We start from the raw sequence: 21,627 nt of genomic DNA, 5'->3' as shown, positions 1-21,627 counted from the left end.
AATTCTACGCGGTCGGAGTCGCGGGCAACTGCTAATTTAAAATAAAAGCACCCTAGGTCCTAGAAAATCTAAATGATTCTTATTTATTACGCAGTCTTACACTTAAAAACATAGAGAAATTAATCAACACTGTAGTTTTACAATCAATCAAACTTAATCTATAATAATTTATTATATATAACAGACATTCCAGTGTCAAGGCAAGAATAAACATCTGACATACCCTAGAAAAGTCGTATCAGATATTTATGCACGCTTGTTGTGTCAGATATTGGTGCTGGTGACTGTACTAGTCAGCACCATAAGTATACTTATTTTATTCTACTCGTAGTCAGCAGGGCTACTACGAAAGTCGAAGTTCGTGTCGTGCGGTCCCTCTGACACTTTTACTATACGAGAGCGAGAGGGACGGTACGATACGAACTTCGAGTTTCGTAGTAGCCCTGCAGTTGCAGATAGAAGCATGCTTCGGACGACGTGGCGTGGCGTCGCATTTTAGCATGTATGTTTCCGCCTTAAAACCAGAGGTCGGAATTACGAAGAATATGGTATGAATACGGTATGGTTGTAACTTGTATTATAGTGTAACCGATATGTTTATATTATTGACTTATACGATTGCTTTGTAGCAAGTTTTTAAAAACAATAGGTTTCGTAAGAGCTCCTTACAAAGAACTAAGTAAATTAACATAACTGAATACAGCGCTAGTTTTGTAAAGTATTGAGACGCCTCGATATATTTGTACGGGTATTGAGAAGGTCGCTGTTTTTAAATTGGAGTGACATGTTTTCAATAATAAGCATCTTCTATTTTACATAGATGTAGAACATTTACTTTTAATTTTACATAGATGTACAACATTTACTTGATTTTCGGTGATGTTCTTAATATTTTCAATAATTTATTTAATGATAATATCTTAGGACAAATTAATTACACCAATTGACCTAGCCCCAAACTAAGTAAAGCTTGTAATATGGGTGCTAAACAACAGATAAACATACTTTATCTACACCCATATAGTAAATCCTCAATTATGCGTTCAAAAACCATAGGTAATGACCAGCATTACGGCATTGGATTCTATTATGAACACGGCTGTATCGTACATCATTACAGCACGGGGGGGGGGGGGGCACGCCGCGACCACGTGCAGCAGCAGGTCGTAGTTCGTGGGGCAGACGTACCTACCTAGTTCTCGTTAATGCAGGTCATTCTCAATGGTTCACATGATAGAGAATTTAATGTATGGATATAGATAAAATATTGTATGCAACTGTACGTATATAGGCCTTAAAACACTCATGTGACCCTATTATGAAATTCGGCTACGCCTCGTTTCATAAACCCACACTCGTGTTATAAGGACCCCTTACGATACAGTTGCATAAAATACTATAAACCGATAAATAAGTAAATACTTAAATACATGTTGAACACACAAGACTCGAGAACAAACCAAATAGTCTCTAATAATTATCAACCCATAATACACAACAAAAATACATGGCCTGATAATTCATGCTCCCATGTAATTTGCCGTAAGAGCATGAATTATCAGGTGTTCGGCAGGTAGAATATAGCAAGTTAGACGGTGAGAAGACGGTACGAATCTCAAGCAAGATAACGCCAAACAGACGTCTCGTTAATGGCGCCATCTAGCAATATTGTACGTCACAAAACTCTCATTTGGGTGGTGGGGTGTCAACGCAACAAAGTGGGTTAAAAAAATCTCTCATGTGTCAAATAAAAATTTCAGTAAGAGTTAACTTTTAACTATGTATCGTATTATTTAAGTCTTAAATAATACGACACATAATTAAAATTAGCGTCTTGCATTAATTTTTTTTTATATAAGAGAGTGCAAGCGAGCATGTGGGTCACCTGATGGGAAGCAATCACCGCTGCCCATGGACACCTGTCAACACGAGGGGTATCACAGGTGCGTTGCCGGCCCTTAAATTTAAAAATAAGCCTATCTCGCATACGTAATTACGTATCCAACCGAACCCTAATCTTACTTGAATATAAATGTTTCTATTCCTCATTAATTTTATCACAAAACAATACTATCATTGTACGTTTATATTATAACATACTAATATATAAAGATGTAGTTTACTGTAATATAGCACTTTCGCGTCTATGACGTCATTCTAATGTACCCGAAGATAAGTAAAACCGTAGTAGTATTGGTCGGAATCACGATCTATGCTGTCTCTCATCTTATATCTCATCCGTAATGAGACAATCGATAGTAGGTATTATGTATGTATATCGATTGATCAGATCGCTGTCCCACAACACTATTTACAGCAATTAAATGAAACTCAGATTCGCGGCAATTTCAAACACACGATTTATTTTTTAAATATTCACCGGAATCAAAGGCTCTGGTCTCGGAAATCCAGAACTATGTTGATGCGATCAGGTCATGTGCCGTTGCATATGCAAATCGGAGGCGGCAGACGGCGCGATGACGCCAAGCGGGAACCGTTAGCATGGGCATTATAAATTACAACGATCAAAACCATACTGGCTGGACAGTAGTTTGTAAGATATTTTAAATATTGGAAGGGATTTTTTTTCAAGCAAGAGCTTAAATATCTTCTTTTGCGTTTAGGTATTGGTGACACGGTCTTACCCGGATCAATTCTAACGACCAGTACTCAAAGGGTTAGACTTACCATTGGGACCTTTTTAAAACGCACGAATGCCTAAGGAAACTTTTAGAAAAGTAGGACTTTCCATTGAAATTCAGAACCATTGCAACAATTCTCGCAGAAAAAGGTCGGAAAAGGACAGGCCGTCAATAAAATCTAGCTCAAAATCCCTCCGACAAAATAAAACTCACGAGTAAGCTTTTTAAATAGCTAGCTAAATAGTTTCTTTAGCAAACATATTGTGTTAGATTTATAGGGTGTTTATTATAAACTCACCTGAACCTTTCTGAAGATGATGGACAGCGTACGACCGCTAAAATTGGCAGCTGACGACGCAGACATCAACATTTTCTTGAAAAATTCAGTCCAGGACACAAATAGACTACGCTATAACCAGCACATTCCGAAAATCAATACGACCCGTCTGCAAATGCACGGAAGTTTAAAGTTTTACACTAAAAGTCAACGTTTTAGTCTTGGTTTGTAAAAGTGTCCCAGCCAGTGCCTAGCCGGCGAGACCTATCACTTTCCTTGTTTGGGCAAAACACAAGAACTTTCTCTACAAGATAAACATTCGATTGAATGAGTCATAATGAAATCGGGTGTGCGTTTCGTAAGAATGCTTTGAATGCTTCATATATATAACCAGGATTCTGATTTGTTTTTTTTCTCAAAGTTGAACCTTTTAAGGAAGGGCCTTTAAGACCTGAACCTTTAAGGAAGGCTTATTAAGCTGAGCCTGTTTGTGTCAGCCGGATTCCATTTGTATTATACTAACAATTTAACCTGCGATTTTGCTCTTGCGATCCATTAGATTTGGCAGAAGATTAAGGGGCTGTTTCACCATCCATTGATTAGTGTTAACTGACGGTTAAATGTGATGCCGTCTCCGTCTATTCGAACAAAACAAATAGAGACGGCATCACACTTAACCGTCAGTTAACACTAATCAATGGATGGTGAAACAGCCCCTAAATAATTATCGCGATTTCACTAAATTAACATAGCAGTTCCCAAGAATTACAACGTTTACGTTCTTCTTCATTTACGTTGCATGAAGATCACCCGTGAAAAATTTTATGTCAAAGACACAAACAAAGTTAACCTACATATAAGTAGGTATATTAACAGTGCCTACAATAGTATCGATATAACATCGTATATCATACTAAACAGATATGACCAGCAAATTACGTACCTACTGATACCTACGTTCTATGAGGCATAGTCCGTTCTATAACTTATTTTCCTCATTAAAACAGACACAACGAACAGAAGCCGTATTGCCTAACGTTTCTGGCGCTCGCGATCGCATTGAAATGACAGTTTTTGTTTGCGAAATCTGTCATTTGATTGCGATCGCGAGCGTCAGAAAACGTTAGGCAATAGGTACCCTGGTTTGTCACAAAAACATGTCAAATTGAAGACACGAAGTTTCTTAACATAATAAAACAGTCATATACCCTACAAGGTTAGAGGCGTAGCGTCATTTTCCGTATTTCCTCGAGTAACTTAAGGAACTTGATCCCTAGAGCATTATCCGTTAATTGACTTTGCAGCCCAGTTTGCACAAACTCTTAATCAGTCTATAGGACAGTGACAGAGCTATATTACCTATCTCTTTTATCTACCACGGAGTATTAAAAGCACTGGAGTAAGACAATAAAGAGTACAAATTAAATGATGGGGCAACTGCCACTTCCTTGTAGCTGGCACATTCTTGAAGTACCTAAGTAAGCTTGAACTCCTTATCTATTATGTATGAACGTAAAATATTATTTTCCCTTTAGAGTTTTGTTTTCTTTTAAAATTTCATTTTCATACGTTCTCACTAACTCTTGTAGTACTCTTCTATTCAAGAGGCACTTGTACCGATACATATCCAGGGTTCTCTATCGTTTGCCCGAATTTCATATGCTCGAATGTATCGTTCTCTAGAATTTTCATTTGCCATAAAGTAATTTATTTCTGAAATAGTAGTTTCTTCAGAGTTGATATTAAACTAACCTAACCTACCTACTGCATTCTATCAGATGACATTTAAAAAAATCCTGAAAACAGCACGGTTCTATATATTTTATGGCAAACGTTGGTATGGCAAGTGAAATTCGGGCAAGTAAAGGTAAACGACATATCCAGCAAGATAGTCGTTATAGCTGTAGGTAAATTATCACCAAATCTATTTGATCTGAATCAGGCCAAGTAGGCTCAAACTTTTCTTTATTTATTTATTAACTTTGGCACACAAAACAAATTGTAAACATGCGGTACAGTAATGAGAATAATTAAGGCATTATTCAGCCTAATTGTTACCTATATCGATACCATGGAGTAGAACAGTCATGAGAGCTATATCTAACATATGCAACTTTTCTATATTGAACCTCTATGATTGAACTTGTAAGAAAGGGGGCATTCATTAATCAGGTGAAGCGATTTTGGTGATTTGTCGGTACTCTATCTTCCAAGATAATATATTTCGTGAAGCTTCCCTCTTAATCTTACGTAAGATTAAAAAAAAGCTATTTGTATTGTATTGTAAATCCCTGATTGACTGGGTGTATTTCAGTTAACACTTTTCCAGGCATACTTAGTGTATGTTAGAGACGACATAAATATTCACAAATATACGATTTTGTTAAATTTAAAATATGGTAAAAAAAAAATTTAAAAACCAAAAAACCCGACTTGCTTAATATATATGGGTTACAATACTTTTAATGTATCAGTTTCACAGAAATATCAAAAAAATGAAAAATACTCACATTTTTTTTATTCGACTGGATGGCAAACGAACAAGTGGGTCTCCTGATGATAAGAGATCACCACCGCCCATAAACATCTGCAACACCAGGGGTATTGCAGATGCGTTGCCAAACTAGAGGAAGATGGGATACCTCAAGTGCCAGTAATTTCACAGGCTGTCTTACTCTCCGCGCCGAACAGCACTGCTGCTTCACGGCAGGATTAGCGAGCAAGATGGTGGTAGCAATCCGGGCGGACCTTGCACAAGGTGCTACCACCTGCAAAATTTTTAAAATCAAAAACCCGACTGCCGTAAAAACTAAAAGGAAGAAAATAAGTCTAGCGGTCTAGAACTCAGACTCAGCACTAGCGGACAGACTCTGTTAACTAGCTAATTTAAAGTTTAACAGTCGGGATCCATTTAAATCGTGACCAGCTCAAAAATTAGCTACTTAACAGAGTTCTAGACCACTAGACTTATTTTCTTCCTTTTAGTTTTTAAGGCAGTTGGGTTTTTTGATTTTAAAAATTAAATGTTTTATTTTATAATTTTTTGAGATTTCTGTGAAAATGGTGCATTAAAAGTATTGTAACCCGTATATATTTAGGATGGGCTATTTATTAGCTTTTATTTGATACCCATATTGTTACAATACATTTTTTTTTTCATTCCTCCGCCATATTTTTCCATGTCACTCCAACAGTTTTGACGGCTCCAATAATACCTCATATGTTAAAATCCGTCCAGCCGTTTAGGCTACAGCAAGGACAGACCAAAGAAATGGACTAAAGTACATACATACATACGCTCTAAAAATATAACCCTCCTTCGGGCAGACGGGTAAAAAATCAATTGAAGTCATTAAAATTTTATTCGTTTTTAAATTAAACCCTCGTAGGTAAACAATATAAAACTATGATTCATTTTGTGGTAGCGTGCCTAAATTCGCGGGGGCTGGAAAAGAGTTAAGAAACATGTTTTACTACTTAGCCATCAGTTCTTGCAATTTTAACAGCATACTGATCCTGAGAAAAAAATACGTGATGTTTTCCGAGACCCCCACTTCCCAACGTGAGTTTAAGTGAGGTTCATCCCAACCCCCTCTAACGTCCCTAAATGCCTCACACAATTGAGGTTCATTCTATCTAACCCCTCTTCTCTTCCCATAAATGTCTCACACAATTTATGGACGACACTGAATGCATCACACATGGTGAGTAGGTTACCTAATACAACAAGAAAACTGAGGTTTCAAATATCCCTGATATTTATGCGCATTTAATCTGACATCATACACGAGTCTCCTCTAAATTTAAATTCTGATGCAAACTTTTAGCACACAACTGATTTTTACTTTGCACCTATTCTATTAGCGCCAACAGCAAGCAAACGTAATTTTAACAATGTAATATCGGTGTTCCTCTGAGAAACAGACCGAGATCCCATCGTAAGATGCTGCGTCTAGTCGTATCAGGTCTTGGATCGAAATGTGACTTTTCAGATATGTAAAGCTACATTTCAAATTTACCACGAGCGATTTTCGGTCAAGGAAAATATCGCATAGAAAGTATAGAAACCTGTTTACACACCTGCCAAGTAATTCAATGGTCTAAATGAACTAAAATAATTTCTTTGCTCTCCCGCGACCTTATGATAGCCAAGTTAAAGCAAGATATGCGTGTTCATGCAGGTCCTCCGCCTCCACACTGTAAGAACAACATAAATCACACAAACCCATCTATCACCCCCACCACACTACACTGACGCGTTTCGAACTCAACCAGAGCTCATCTTCAGAGCAACACAACCGTACACCATGCTACCAGATGCAATGGTGTACCAGAGTTTAATGGTGTGTGTAGAGTTCTTATTCCTCTACACTGGGCCCGTATGGAAACTACAGCTTAAGCCCTCCCATTCTGAGAAGAGGCTTGTGCCCAGCAGTGGGATGTATATAAGCAGGAGATTATGATGTCGCATATGGGCGTTTTCAGAAAAAGTGATTGAAACGACTTTTTTTAGATTTGGATAAAACTTCGTTTTACTATTCAGAATCAGGAGCACCTTCGATTGTTTAATAGAAGAAAAATAGTGTCCCAGGTCTTTCACATAATTGTGTGTTATCCATTAGACTACCGCCACAGAACATGTATGAAAGCGGTAACCGTAATGAAATAAAAAATCTTAAGACACATTTTTTCTCCTATTACAATCGAAAGTGCTCCTGATTCTGAGTAGGAAAACGAAATTTCATCCAAATCTAAAAAAAAGTCGTTTCAATAACTTTTTCTGAAAACGCCCAGATAGATTTGCTTTTAACCCTCTACCCAAAAAGAGGGTTTTATTAGTTTGACCTCTATTTTTTTTTTATTGACTGGATGGCAAACGAGCAAATGGGTCTCCTGATGGTAAGAGATCACCACCGCCCATAAACATCTGCAACACCAAAGGTATCGCAGATGCGTTGCCACCCTAGAGGCCTAAGATGGGATACCTCAAGTGCCAGTAATTTCACCGGCTGTCTTACTCTCCACGCCGAAACATAACAGTCTATGTGTGTCTATCAAGCATCTTAACTCCTAAGCGGGTGGACCGGTTGTGATGCAGTTTTTTTTTAAAATCGAAAGTTACTTTAATTAAGATGGTTCCTAGTTAACCTCATTAAAATCGGTACAGCAATATCGAGGGTTTTGAACTTTTCCTAAATTGCTTAGGCTATTGAGTTGAGACACACAAAACTGTACCATTCCAACCACATTAAATAGCTTCACCTTGCAATTGCGGATTTCGTTGCAAATGTTGCAATCTTCCAAATTTTCTACACTTTAAATAGACCAGATGACTGCGCGAGCGCAATCAACGTCAGTAGTACGCACCCACATGAAATAGGGGCCAAACAAAGCGGCAGGATATTATTAGATGTGTTTATATTTGAAAAAGTGCAGACTGCTAGATTCACCGGTGAAAACCGCCAGCTTTATTAGGTCGTAACGTGAAGGTTGACGTAAGCCAGACTACTCCTATGTGGAAGGATAGGTCCTTGGATCTACGGAACCGATGTGACACTATATTGCAGCGCAGCACCGATATCTGACACAAAGCGTGCATAAATAGGTATCTGATACAGCTCTGTAATAAAGATCGGGTCAGGAGTACTCTAAACCGACGTGCATGCATGAAAAGATTAATGAATGTAGAGGAAGCGAGAGCTGTATGCCAGAATCGTAGCAAGTGGAAGGATGTAGTCTGCCTACCCCGTTGGGAAAGAGGCGTGATTTTATGTATGCATGTATGTATGATACAACTCTGTATGTCGGATATTTTTGCACGATCCGTTGTGGCAGATATTGATGCATGAGACTGTACGGAATTGATATGGAACTTAAGATCTTTATTTCATTAGAAAAATTTCATGTCTGTCTTTAAGACGTTACTATCTTTCATATCGACCAATTAGAAGCAACTATCGTTGCTTTGAACGAGAACAAAAAAAATACAGAAATTTCTTTGCTGAGTGCACCTTTAGTTTTATAGTAAAGATCAGTAGGTTCTAAACCTGGCATGGCCTAATTCGATATTTGTATTTGGCCTAATTAGAAACTTTCGGAGCACACTAGTGTTGTGGGCATATTTTTGAGATTTTGTCAGTGGATGTTCAAGTAGTGGAGTATGCTCTCGAAGATTTGTTCAGTTTTAGTTTGGAAGCCCCTACCTATGCAAAGTGAAATAGACGGTTTTGTTTGACCTCTCTTTTGCCTAACTTTTGCAAGATACTTCCCGGTTATTGGATCCTTGAAACAAAAAAATAAAGAGGCTCAGTTCGTATCTGACAAGTAAGAGTCATGGATAACTTCGCATGTCCTCAGAAAGTTAATGTAAATTAATGGAACTGGAGCGGTCTTATCGGTTATGTAATATAGCGAAACATTGCTAAACAGGACCTCTTTTTTACAGTTGAAATGGTTGATAAAACTCAAAAACATTCCTTGAAATCACAATGAAACAATTCGATACCACATGGAAATTAAGTTAATTGACAAACATCCTAAAATGGCAACGTCTGCAAAGAGTAATATCAACACGAGTGGAAAATCGAGTAGTTATTGGAATCCTTATTTGATGTATCGATTGCGTCCACGAGTTTCCAAGTTTAGATGAATTAGTTCGTTAGGACTTGTTGTCCGAGGGACGGTTCAATTACGACGCAGTATGTGTTAGTAGTGATAGGTATTCCGTCCGAAAGTAAAACATTCGTTTTTTTTATATTTTACCTGTCCTGACACTAAGAATCTGGTTTGAGGCGCTCGAGCCGACATTAACTTTGATACCGTTACAGCGATGCAACAATAGTGAGCCTTAATTTCTCGTATCTTGACGGAATTTTAATGGGATTATGATAAAAATATATTATGATCTTTCAAATAAAAATCTGAACCTACACAGGAACGTACAGATAAATTAAAGAAAGGTGGAAAATTGGAAATGATAAGTGATCTCACTCGATTATTTTCTAAACTATACAATATATCGAAAAACTGGTTACTGATCCTGAAAGTTCTTCACAATAATAGGCTACAGAATAAACTGGATCTATCAGAAAATTCAATGTTTCCAGCTTCCATACATTTAGTACAGCCACATGGCCTTCATCTGTTGACAATACCATAGCAAGTAAAGCCTAAAACCAATGTTTTCCATAAATAATTTTAAATAAATTTACGAGTTTATTATAAGTTTATTATTTAATTAAATAATAAAATAATATCTCTGGCTGTACTAAATGTATTCTGTAACCTATTATTGATACCGTTTGATAGGGGTCCATATCGGCTCGCATACTTATTGAGAGTCCGAATGTAATGTTTGTCAGAATGATCAATACAATACAATACAATACAAAGACTCTTTATTGTACACCAGACATAGTAAGCGATACAGAAAACAGATACACAGAGAAAAAAAATTACAAGGTGAGCAATAGGCGGCCTTATCGCTTAAGAGCGATCTCTTCCAGGCAACCTTTTTTACAGAAAGAAGGAAGGACTAGTTTACAACAGGTGGTGCATCAAAAGTAGATCAGAAAATTTAAACGTAACAGCAATACATCTACGAATACATACATACATAAATATAGGTATAATAATAATAAACTCTCTTTACAGAATCCCGTACGTCCAAAATAAATATAGGTAGTGAGATAAACAGCAACAAAAAATTTCGTTTGTCACATACTTTTTTTCTCTGAATCCAGATGATTGTTTGTTATAAACCAAACCTAAACTAAGAAATAAAAGGATTCGGATAAAAAATTACGGTATGACTAGCGAAGAGTATGCGAACTTTGGCGCTCCCGTTTGATAGTGCTCGCGACGCGAAGCACATTCAGGACCAGTTTTTCGATATCTTGTATACCTATAGTTTAGAAATAATCGAGTGAGATCACTTATCATACCGAACGATATCGTTTGTACTATAGGAAAGGAGCGATGTTTCAAACACGCGGTACGAAGGTCAGAGGACAGCATGATACAGGGCCTATTAATTGGCAATATGTCAGATGAGGATTGTTGCGAACAACTTAATTAATTGATATTAATGATGGGTCCACGCAACGAGGTATAAGGGGAGCTATCCTGGGAGTTTTTTGTACGATAGAATCCTGAATATGGAAATACGTGGAAGAAATGAAGTCATCAACATAGCTCAGAGAATTGTGTAAATTGAAGCGGTAATGGGCAGGCCACCACGCTTGAAGAACAGAAAACAAGTTAGGAGCAAAAGGATGTCGAGTGGCGGGCGACCACTATGCCAACTGGAAGACGCAATGTTGGCAGACCTCTCACTAGGCGCACTGATACCATCGTGCGTGAGAGTTGCGGACAATCAGTAGATGCGAGTATAATAGCAAGTTGTCGTTCATTGGCGTTTTAAGGCTGATAATGATGAATGATGGCAAGAAATGTTTTATTACGGAGCAATAAGATATAGATGTAGGTACCATTGAGATTCAGATGAAGAATATGTAGATGTATGTTAATAAAAACATCCTAACCTAACTTGGATTTTTTGTCAACGTCGAGTTTGACTTAAACCAGTCAGTGTCACATAGTACCGCGCGGCCGCGCGGCAGTGAATACAGACCAACACGTGGTACAGAATCTGACATTTAGCGCACATTTCATTCTACAGAGAAGGTGTATACTTTTGTGATTTTGCACCAAAAACAAAGACACCAATACGCGTGTAATACGACAGCTCTCGCATGTTTTATTCGTTTTATCAACATTGCACTGCGCCGCGCACGCGCCTGAATCAAGTAATGATGAGATGACGTTAGTTGACCTTTCATGCTAATATATTTCTGCAAATATGTAAGTACTACCGGCCTTCATCAATTCTCTCTACTGTCTTCTGCCTCATTACTACTGGAGGGTGTCCAACACAAGCTTTGGACGCTAAAGAGAAAGGTATTCATTAAAAAACCTAAATTCGAATGTTTCATGTATCAACCATGGTAAACGACTTGTATAGATGGTGTGGTGGATTTAGAAAGACCGTGAGTGTCAAAAATTTGCCACGATTTTAGGATTTTAAAACAATGGCCATTATCGCTCTCAATGTATCACCTGTACCCTTAGTGTAACCATATCGAAAATACCTGATACATGGATGCACAGAAAAACCAGAAAAAGAGACCAGCACTGGGAATCGAACCCAGGTCCTCAGCAATCCGTGCTGCGTGCTATAACCACTGCTGGACTGGAATCGAGACACGATTTTTTCCTATGCATACATATCTCAGGCTGCTTATTTCTACTATGGGACTTAAGCAGCAGCACAAGCGGGATACCCGTAAAAGTAACAAATTTGGAGTCGAAATAAAAAATACAATAAACCTTCAAAAAACAATCCCTTAGTGTAAGTTTTCGGTTACAAAATACGTCTCGATCGCGTTCGTTTTAAAATCTCAATTTGTATGGAAACACGAACAGCGAATCTGGCGGAACGTTTGCGATGTTCCTTTTTCCATACAAATTGAGATTTTAGCGCGAACGCAATCGAGACGTATTTTGTAACCGAAAACTTACACTAAGAGTACTGTTTGTAAGAGTTAAAGGATATAATTATAGCGTATCGTATCCGTGGTACAATGCAACTTTATCTACACCCATATAGTAAATCCTCAATTATGCGTTCAAAAACCATAGGTAATGACCAGCATTACGACATTGGATTCTATTATGAGCACGGCTGTACATTACGATACAGAAATCTGTATCGTATTGAGATTTCATACATCATTACAGCACCGGGGCGACCACGTGCAGCAGCAGGTCGTCGCGCACGCAGCGGGCGCAGCTCGTGGGGCAGACATACCTACCTAGTAAGAGTTAATGCTGGTCGCTCAATGGTTCTTGAACACATGATACAGGATTTAATATATGGATTAGGCCTTAAAACACTCATGTGACCCTATTATGAATCATAAACCCACACTCGTGTTTTAAGGACCCCTATTACGATACAGTTGCATAAAAAAAATACTATTATGCAATAAGGCGCGGAGGCTCGGCCTTCCAAATAATTACAAAAAAAATTCCAGCCAGCCTTGCCAACTGCACAAAACAAATGACGTCACACGCACACATGGATTTCGGCTATCAAACTTATAAATATAGAACCGCACCGGCGTTTTTCGGCATCGGCAACGGCAAACGCGTGCGTTTTCATAAACCGTCGTCATTTACTACGGAGAAATCATTGACGGTGCCAAATCCCCGTGTTTACATACAGTGAACAATAATACTAGAGTTAAGTGCGCTGCTGTCGTACTGATTTGCGCTTTATGTATTTGGCACTGGGCTCGGAATGGAATGATACCAATGTGGATGCCAGACGACAAGTGATGCAGCGAATGCGTGGCGTTAACAAGACAATAACATATCGTTTTGCTTAGGGATGGGTTATACTTGAAAAATCGCGTATAAGGGTTTAAAAGTACGTCCACCTTCTCATACCAGGTGCAGAAACCAGGTATCAAAATACTTTCAAAGTATTTTGTGTCCAACGCAACGAGTCGAATACTTGCTTCCTTGCAAGTTTAAATTAAACCTTGTTGTTACACAGATAAGATTCAAAATATTCCAATCAAGACGTAAAATACTTTGAAAGTATTTTATTTCATGTATAAGCACAATCTGAACCTTATAAGTATGAATATAAGATATAATTTTCGAGTTCGACGTAGTAGTACTTACTTTGAAGGGACAGTATACTTTAATGGAAAAATACTTTTAAGTCTTGCAAGTATATCGGGACGGTACCTGGTTGATCAAAACCTGGTAACGTAAATACGCACATCTCTAGTTTAGCTTTAATTATATAGCAATACACAGATTTGCTACCACTTTCAAATGGTAATTTCAAGTGAGTGATTTAAAAAATGAATACCTACTAAAACCCCGCAGTTTTATGCTGATTGGAATCAGAAAAAAAGATAAATTCAGGATGCAAAGTTGTAATATATAATTTCTTGCCAGAGAACAAGAGAAAACCACTATTTACGAAAGTTAATTTTCAATAAACCTTTTTAACTAAATGCTCCTTAAAGGTTTATGTTGCATAAATAAATAATCATGGACTGTGTTAGCCTCAGATGGTGTTTTTAGAGCTAACCAGAGAGAAGGTGCTTCATAAGATAATGTTATAAGTAACTAAGTACCTGGGCGACCGAGCTTTGCTCAGCTTTGCTCGGGCTAAAACTCGATAACAATCGATTTTTCACCCCTGAAAACCCCTACATACCAAATTTCATCAAAATTGTTGGAGCCGTTTCCTAGATCCCCGAAATATATTGCTTGTTTTAAAGGTATTAGATTGCAACTAAAGTATCATTTATAAGTGTCAATCAGTCTAATTGAACACGTGTTTTGATACAAACAACACATCTTAATCAAGGTAATAAGAGGAATTTTTGGGCCAAGTTACTTGAAACCAATTAGACATGGTATTACAACTACACCTGGTTGTGGTCACACTTAAGTAGGAAAAACAACTGAATATTTTTAATAATCCACTGTGTCTACAAAGCACACATCACAGGAGGTGCCTTTAATTAATCTCTGCATTACATTTGCAGAGTTGGAGTGAAACAAGACTGAAATTCATATGAAGTGTCCCCTTTCATTGTAACTGTCACATTTTTGATACAAAATGGCAACCATTTTATACATACCTAAATTTTTTTATGAAGGTCATAGTGACAAGTGTGGCAATGTTAGCATGGTGTTGATACTTTATTTAAATTTTATATTATTAAGAGAAACATGCTGAGTGTGAAATTAGTAATTCATGTAAAAAGTTATAAAGTATTGTAGGTATAATCTCTTTTAATCTGTCATCTCCCAGGATAACAGGATCAAAGGATTTTGGGCACAAATTTGTGCCTCTGGGAGAGGACAGGTTAAGCAATAAAGGCTTTTATGATTTGATTTTTATATTAAGCAAGGCTCGAGTACACTAAGGGGCTGTTCCACCATCCATTGATTAGCGTTAACCAATGCCATCTCCGTCTATTTGAACAAAACAAATAGAGACTGCATCACACCTAACCGCCAGTTAAAACTAATCAATGGATGGTGAAACAGCCCCTTAATCGCCAGTCACACATATATTCCTATACCTATCAGGAGGTCTCTAACCTTCTTGCATGCCTCTGGAATATTGAAATAAATAAATTTTCATTTTTATGACGTACCTAACTCACTCCTCTCTCACTCTCTGGATATGGCATTAGAGACTAAATTAAATTTTAATTCCTTTTTAATCTATTTTGCTACTTGTACTTTTTAATCTGTTTTGTCATATTGTATGTATGTATCTCTCTTTATTGTACAAAAGAAAAGAAACAAAATACAATTGACCAACTTTGAGATACTTGTACAATTTATATTCTATGGAAGATTTACACAATTCTTTTGTATGTTCATAAATATTAAAGGCTGACCAATCTCTGATAAGTAGCTGGTATTTTACGTGACTGAACTGTGATGCTGTCTTTGTTTATTTTGTTCAAATACAGAAACAGTGTTATACTGCCATCATAAGGCTAAAGGTGGTATCTCAAAACAAAAAACTTTTGAGTCATTTATACCATTGTGTAGCTGCTTCTTTAATAATAAATAACTAGAAGCAAGTTTAGTGAATTAAAAAAAGGTCGAGTGTTTCTATGCGAGGGAGATCTGTATACACAAACTATGAGAGTAGCAACAAATAAAATAAATTCTAATTCTAATCAACGTTTAAATCAATTAGGAGACAGTTGTAGCTTCACTCAAGGCATACTCTTTTACTGCATAGCTATATTCCTGTTTTGTGTATACTACAAAAGTAGGAGTATTTAGCTACCTAATAACAAAATACACGCCATAACATCAGTATCATGAAAGATTGATGTTGTAGCTACCTACTGGTCCCATTTTAAATTAAAAGCACTATAACCAGATAATTATTTAAACATTCATACATAATTAGCACAAAATCTTAGCATGAAGGAATTATTCTTCTAAAAATACATTTCCCACTTATCGTCTCGTCACGAATTGTATATGAATGATATATATGATATTATTATTAACTGCAATTATGTAGTCGAAATTAATTACTAATGGTTATAAAATTGCCTAATAGTCACAACGATAAGTTTCTGATGGTCACTAGAATCACGCATAAAAACAAGGAAGTAGAGTTGTCTTGTAAATTGACTACGGATGATTGCAAGATAAATATTCACCGTTGGCGAAGTCCGCTCGCGATTATCATTATAAACTTACCTCGGAATCGCTGTCACCACTCTTGTTTTTATCCGTTTTCGTCTTCATCTCCTCCTGTAATAATAGTTCTCACTGAAACTCGCACTTCACACCGATATTTTGGCCACAAAATGAATTTATAAACTTATGTTATGCAGAATCGCGTACCACCAACGAACCGACTGACATGGCATGTACATACTTACGTTCCGTGTAAGAAGAGCGTAGCAAAAATGCCGATAAACAAATTTTATATTTTATATGCGTCCAGTTGAAAACTTCTGGTAGACACTTTTTTCTATTAATCTTCTATATGGTTTTTAAACTCACCTTTTCTTTTTTAGGCATGTTTTATTAGTAAATAAAGCTGAAAATTCAACTTTTTGATAAACAGACATGTATGGAAGACAGTTTTCAACGCGTTGTGATTGGCCGAAACGGTCACGTGACTCCATTGACGTTCGCTTGCGGCGCTGGAAAGAAATAGTGATGTAAGTAACGATTTTGCAACTGTCAAAATAATCGATTTTATCGACTGTTCGATGGTTTTTTTATTTATTAACTATATCAACATACCTAAGGTCTGACCACAGATTACAAGTCAGACAAAAAATAGGATGATATTGAGATTACTGTCCCATCGCTGTGAGTCGTTGCCACGATAATATGTACACGGGTATTGGAGGCTAGCGTACAGTACACTATACTGTACCTCACATCAATGAAAACAATTTTAGCAATAACAATAGCTTTATTCTCAACAACGAAGACTATATCATCATTTCTTCTTCTTATCGTCCTTTCCTCCCTTCTTTTTAGCTACTTTGTAAGGTCCGAGTTGGCGGCGCACAAGCATGCCGCGCCACCAAGCCTGCACCATTATAGCAGACTTCGTCATCTTCTCTCTGTACAGGCGAGCCTTTTCGCGCTCGTCCTTAAAGTGTATCCAGTCTTTCATCAATTGGTCGTGTTTCTCAATCTGCGAAAGGAAAATTATTATGGTTATATTGGTTTTTATGAAAGATGAAGGGGCTCAGGATGACTTGGTCCACAGTCCCATTTTGTCACTTTCTTAAATCGTCCTCATTTTCATATAGTCTACTGTTCCCATTCCATCTTGTCCGCTTTCTTACGTGGGCCACAGTACCAACTCGTCAACAGTCTTATTTCGACTAGTGTTAACACGTCAACATTCCAATTTAGACCAAAGTGCCAACTCGTCAACATTATTGCATCGTTCAAATATAAATGTTCTATAAATTATTGTTGAAGAGGGGCTTTTTTTTTACAAAGTTCTCTCGAGATATTTTGCAATTTAAACGCTTAAATTGACCATATCTGTGAGACAACGTCTGGTAAACGTGGACGAATTGGCACTGCTGACCAAGTAGTACTGTGGTCTATAAAAGAATGTGGACGAGTTGGCACTGTGGACGATTTAAGAAGATGACGAAATGGGACTGTGGACGAAGTCATCCTGAGCCAGATGAAGATAATGCAAAAATTAATGATATAAATTTGAACTAGTCCACAGCAGGATGACAGCGTCATATTTCTCTTCACAGCTTGTTTTACACGAAACCTGGACAAGATGCCAGTTTCTTTCCTACTTTGTAAATATTTTAGAGTTTTTAATTGATATACAAATAAATATAAATATGTATAATAAATTAAAACTATTTTACCGTCTCTTCTAAACCGACTCTCTTGTCGTACGCATTCTGGTAATCGTTCTTTTTGATTTGGATTTTCAAGTCAATCTTTTCCATGTCTTTGTCATATTTGTTCATCCACTCTTCGACTTTTTCTAGAGTTTCCTAAAAAAACAGAGACTTATTTGTATGTTAGCTAACTATCTTGCAATCGAAACATAATCTATTTATCTTTTTTCAAAACAAACTTTTACGTACGAGTACATTAGGTAAAGAAGAGCAGACTCGTTCTTAGTTAAGCATATATTTTTAGGTGTTAGATATCTCTATTTGACATATAACTTGTCTTGGAATAATACAATTAGAGAATCTAGTTAGACTGAGGGCTTTAGCGCTCATCCCAAGAATACTATTTGAAGTGTGTCTTTTCTATACCTAAGGTATCCACACCACATTGGAACGTACGTTAATACAAATGTTGGTCAGCACTTCCACTTCCGTATGGACCCTTTGCTCGTGATCGGTTCTTTGTTTATAGTATTCAATGATAGTTGAAGGCCCGTATTCTTCGTCATATATAGTCTGAATGTGTTGCTCAGTACGAGCTCGTTGCCAGTTGTCTACGTAACGACTGCGAATTTCAGCATTTAATGCAGCATCCTAAATCATAAATTAAACATTTGTTTGACATTCGATAATATAATGTTATAGCTGTACCTTTTCTAACAAGGCCGTATCTAAGGGTACAATAAGCATAGGTGATTGTAATGTAAACAGCCAAAGCTACTTTAATAAACACCATAAAAGCACAGCACCAGCAAAGTTGTGAGCGCGTGCGCCTATACCTGTTAAGCAATTAATTAAATATCAAGTAAGCAAATAAGAAAATTAATTTCTAAACTAACAGTGTATTTAAGGTATTTATAAGTGTAACAACAAAACTGTTTTGACAGCTGCTATGTACCTCGACTTGCGTCTTTAGATCATCAATAATAACATCAGTGTCATAAATTACGGATTTTATATGATTACGCTGTTGCCGAAGCTGTCGATTTAGCTCTCTTCGCAACCTAAACACAAAGTAAACTTATAAATAACTTGTAAATAACTTTGATGACGTAATTATTCATCTCTATAAACTTAATTATAAGAAAAAGTAATACTTGGTACTGTTATGAAATTCTGACATATTTATTTACTCAGGGGTATACGTCAAAGCAGTCTTAAAATCAATTGTTAATTAGAGGTCAAATAATACGTCCAAACTCTTACATAATTTACCCTTAAATGCATCCAATCCATACATATCCATATCGCTAAATCAACTTACACTCTGTTTTTAGCTTCAGTTTCCTGTAAGACTGCGCGGTAATTGTCCCGGTCAACGATTTTCTTTACATGCATTGCCAGTGTCTGGAATCTCTTGCTCAATGATAAATCCATGTACGATGTAAGTAAAACATCTCCAATATATTTCCTTAAAAAATCAAAGTGGTAAACACTTTCGAAATATAAAAGTTTCAAGAACATATTGTATGTTTAAATAGAATGTAAGCTAGTTGAGAAAGCTAGACAAATACGAACTTTTCCGACAAAATGAGATGGCAAAACATTAATCAATACATCTTTATCCATATTATTTCGTAAAATCAATATTCGATCGAAGTGCAAAATTAACTCTACCTAATTTCCCGTCGTCTCGAAGAGCGTTCGGAATTATGCATAGGGTATAAACGGGCAAAAAGTGGTATATTATAGTGGAGCAGTTGCCGGAAACCCAAGATGTAAGCCGAAATACGAAAACCATATCACACTTCTTAGCTACGAGGACTGTGTTAGGTTACCTATCAGCATCGAGCTTATTTAGTTTGTATTCATCGCATCCGAGATTGTCATAATCAATGCCGTCGAGTTCGTCTTTGACTTCGGGTTGTTTCACACCAAACTTGAGCGCAAGAAGCAAGCCCATGTCCGAGTGTAGCTTGCTTATACGCATCTCAGTGTTGCATTCAACTATCAAAGTAAGTTAAAACTTAGTTACAGTCAGTATGTAATAAAAAATAATATTTAAATAAAAATGAATTGTAAAATGTTTGCTAAGCGCAAAACTTGGCTGGACCGATGTCGCGAATTCTTTTTTGTTGTGTCCGTTTTTGTCAGAAGGTTTTTATGGAAGAAAATATACAAAAAATCAACGAGGGCGAAGCCGCGGGCAACAGCTAGTATATAATAACATTATATACTTACCTTTAAGTATACATATACACACACACAATATGAATGAATACTAGCTTTTGCCCGCGGCTTCGCCCGGGTGGAATTCGGTTATCGCGCGCTGTTCCCTCGGGAACTGTGCATTGTTTTCGGGATAAAAAGTAGCCTATGTCACTTTCGGGTCCATAAACTATCTCTATATCAAAAATAACGTCGATCCGTCTCTCCGTTTCGATATGAAAGACGGACCAACATACACACAAACACACACTTTCGTATTTATAATATTAGTATGGCTTATATCGTACGTTGATAAATAAATATTTTTCTTTGCCAGTTGAGTTAACTTACCGAGTATTCGTAATTCAGTAATAGTATCTTCAAGAACGGTGGCAAACAATGATGCCTGAAAGTATGGTAACCTGTTTCAACAGAAAAATTAGATTTAGATTAGATTTCATCGTAATAAAATTGCCAAATCACATTTTCAAAACAATTTTTTTATAAGGATTCTGTTAATTTGTCTTTCTAGCAGTTATAAGCAGTCGCAGACTGCCATACTTGATATATAGTTAGCACAACTAAGTAAGTAGGCGTTACTGGTAAAGATAATCATTCGATGAAGTGTCAACTACATCATATTCCTCTTCTGGCTCATCCTGTTCTACTTCCGGTATATTGGGTAGATTCTTAATTAGCTCCACCTGTTCTTTTTGTGGCTCCTGAAACGATTATTTAAATCGATTATCATTTAGCTACCTACAACACTAGCTTATGGTTTTATATTATCATGGTAGCCTAGCCATCTCTTTTTCCCGCCAAAAATGTTGAAATAAAAATGTTGGCGAGAAATAAACACTGCATTTTAATTGTGTAGTGCGTTGAGGCCAAAGAAAGTTTTTTAATCAGTAAACACAACTAATACCTACACGTCGTGAAAAACGTCCCAAATCTCGATTGAGAAGACTCAAATAGTCAACCTTAGTTGGTGGATGAAAAACTAGTAATATTGGCTAAAATCTGGCTAGTTGTGATTTGAAACTGTTCTTGTCATTACGATCCGAAGCGCTCCAGTTCTCTCTGATGACAGCCATATCTAATAACTACAACAAATAGCTGAGGTGTTTACTTTCGTTGTTCCTGTATCCTCGGGTTCGTCGGTAAAAATGGTCCCACGTCCCCATGTGCCTTCAACTACACTCAGTATGCGTCGCTTATTCATTGTGAGTCAAATAATAATATTGATTTTTATAAAAACATCCGTTTGTCGTCAATGATGTGTGGTAAAAATAAATTTGACTTATTCGAGATTTTATTTTTGATGATTGTCACCTCACTAGCCAGTGTGCTTTCAGTGATACCAGCTCACATATAAATATAATAAATAATGCTCGACGCTTTTCATTGAAAATAAAGTTTTCACTTTTCATTCATATAATTTTCGTAGGCAAAAAAAGGCCTTTCTATGCTCTAGTCAAGCTCTAGTTCAGTGGTGAGCAAACTTTATTCATGGGAGGGCCAGAAAGTTACAGATATTTTA

The 21,627-nt window shown here is 36.9% G+C and overlaps 2 protein-coding genes across 2 annotated transcripts in view; both read right to left on the bottom strand.

Moving 5' to 3' along the window:
* LOC141432829 (serine/threonine-protein phosphatase 2A 56 kDa regulatory subunit gamma isoform-like) overlaps positions 1–16,660 on the bottom strand; it is a 60,480-nt gene extending 43,820 nt beyond the window's left edge. Inside the window, 2 exon segments of the mRNA XM_074094619.1 lie at positions 16,243–16,296; positions 16,552–16,660. Of these exon segments, the coding sequence (XP_073950720.1) occupies positions 16,243–16,296; positions 16,552–16,569 (72 nt within the window). The 5' untranslated portion in view covers positions 16,570–16,660.
* A 322-nt stretch (positions 16,661–16,982) lies between these two features.
* Positions 16,983–21,390, bottom strand: LOC141432379 (dynein regulatory complex protein 9). Its single transcript, XM_074093919.1, has 9 exons — positions 21,217–21,390; positions 20,688–20,809; positions 20,439–20,509; positions 19,718–19,886; positions 19,204–19,350; positions 18,838–18,943; positions 18,339–18,533; positions 17,907–18,038; positions 16,983–17,200 (listed from the first exon to the last, which is right to left on the bottom strand). The coding sequence occupies exons 1-9, from the start codon at positions 21,307–21,309 to the stop codon at positions 17,000–17,002; spliced, it is 1,236 nt and encodes a 411-aa protein (XP_073950020.1). The 5' UTR covers positions 21,310–21,390; the 3' UTR covers positions 16,983–16,999.
* Between the last annotated feature and the right edge of the window lie 237 nt (positions 21,391–21,627).

This window comes from Choristoneura fumiferana, chromosome 11 (genome assembly GCF_025370935.1).
Source record: "Choristoneura fumiferana chromosome 11, NRCan_CFum_1, whole genome shotgun sequence".
Classification (NCBI taxonomy): Eukaryota; Metazoa; Arthropoda; class Insecta; order Lepidoptera; family Tortricidae; genus Choristoneura; species Choristoneura fumiferana.
Note: the sequence above shows the minus strand (reverse complement) of the source record. Positions and strands in the feature narration are given on the sequence as shown.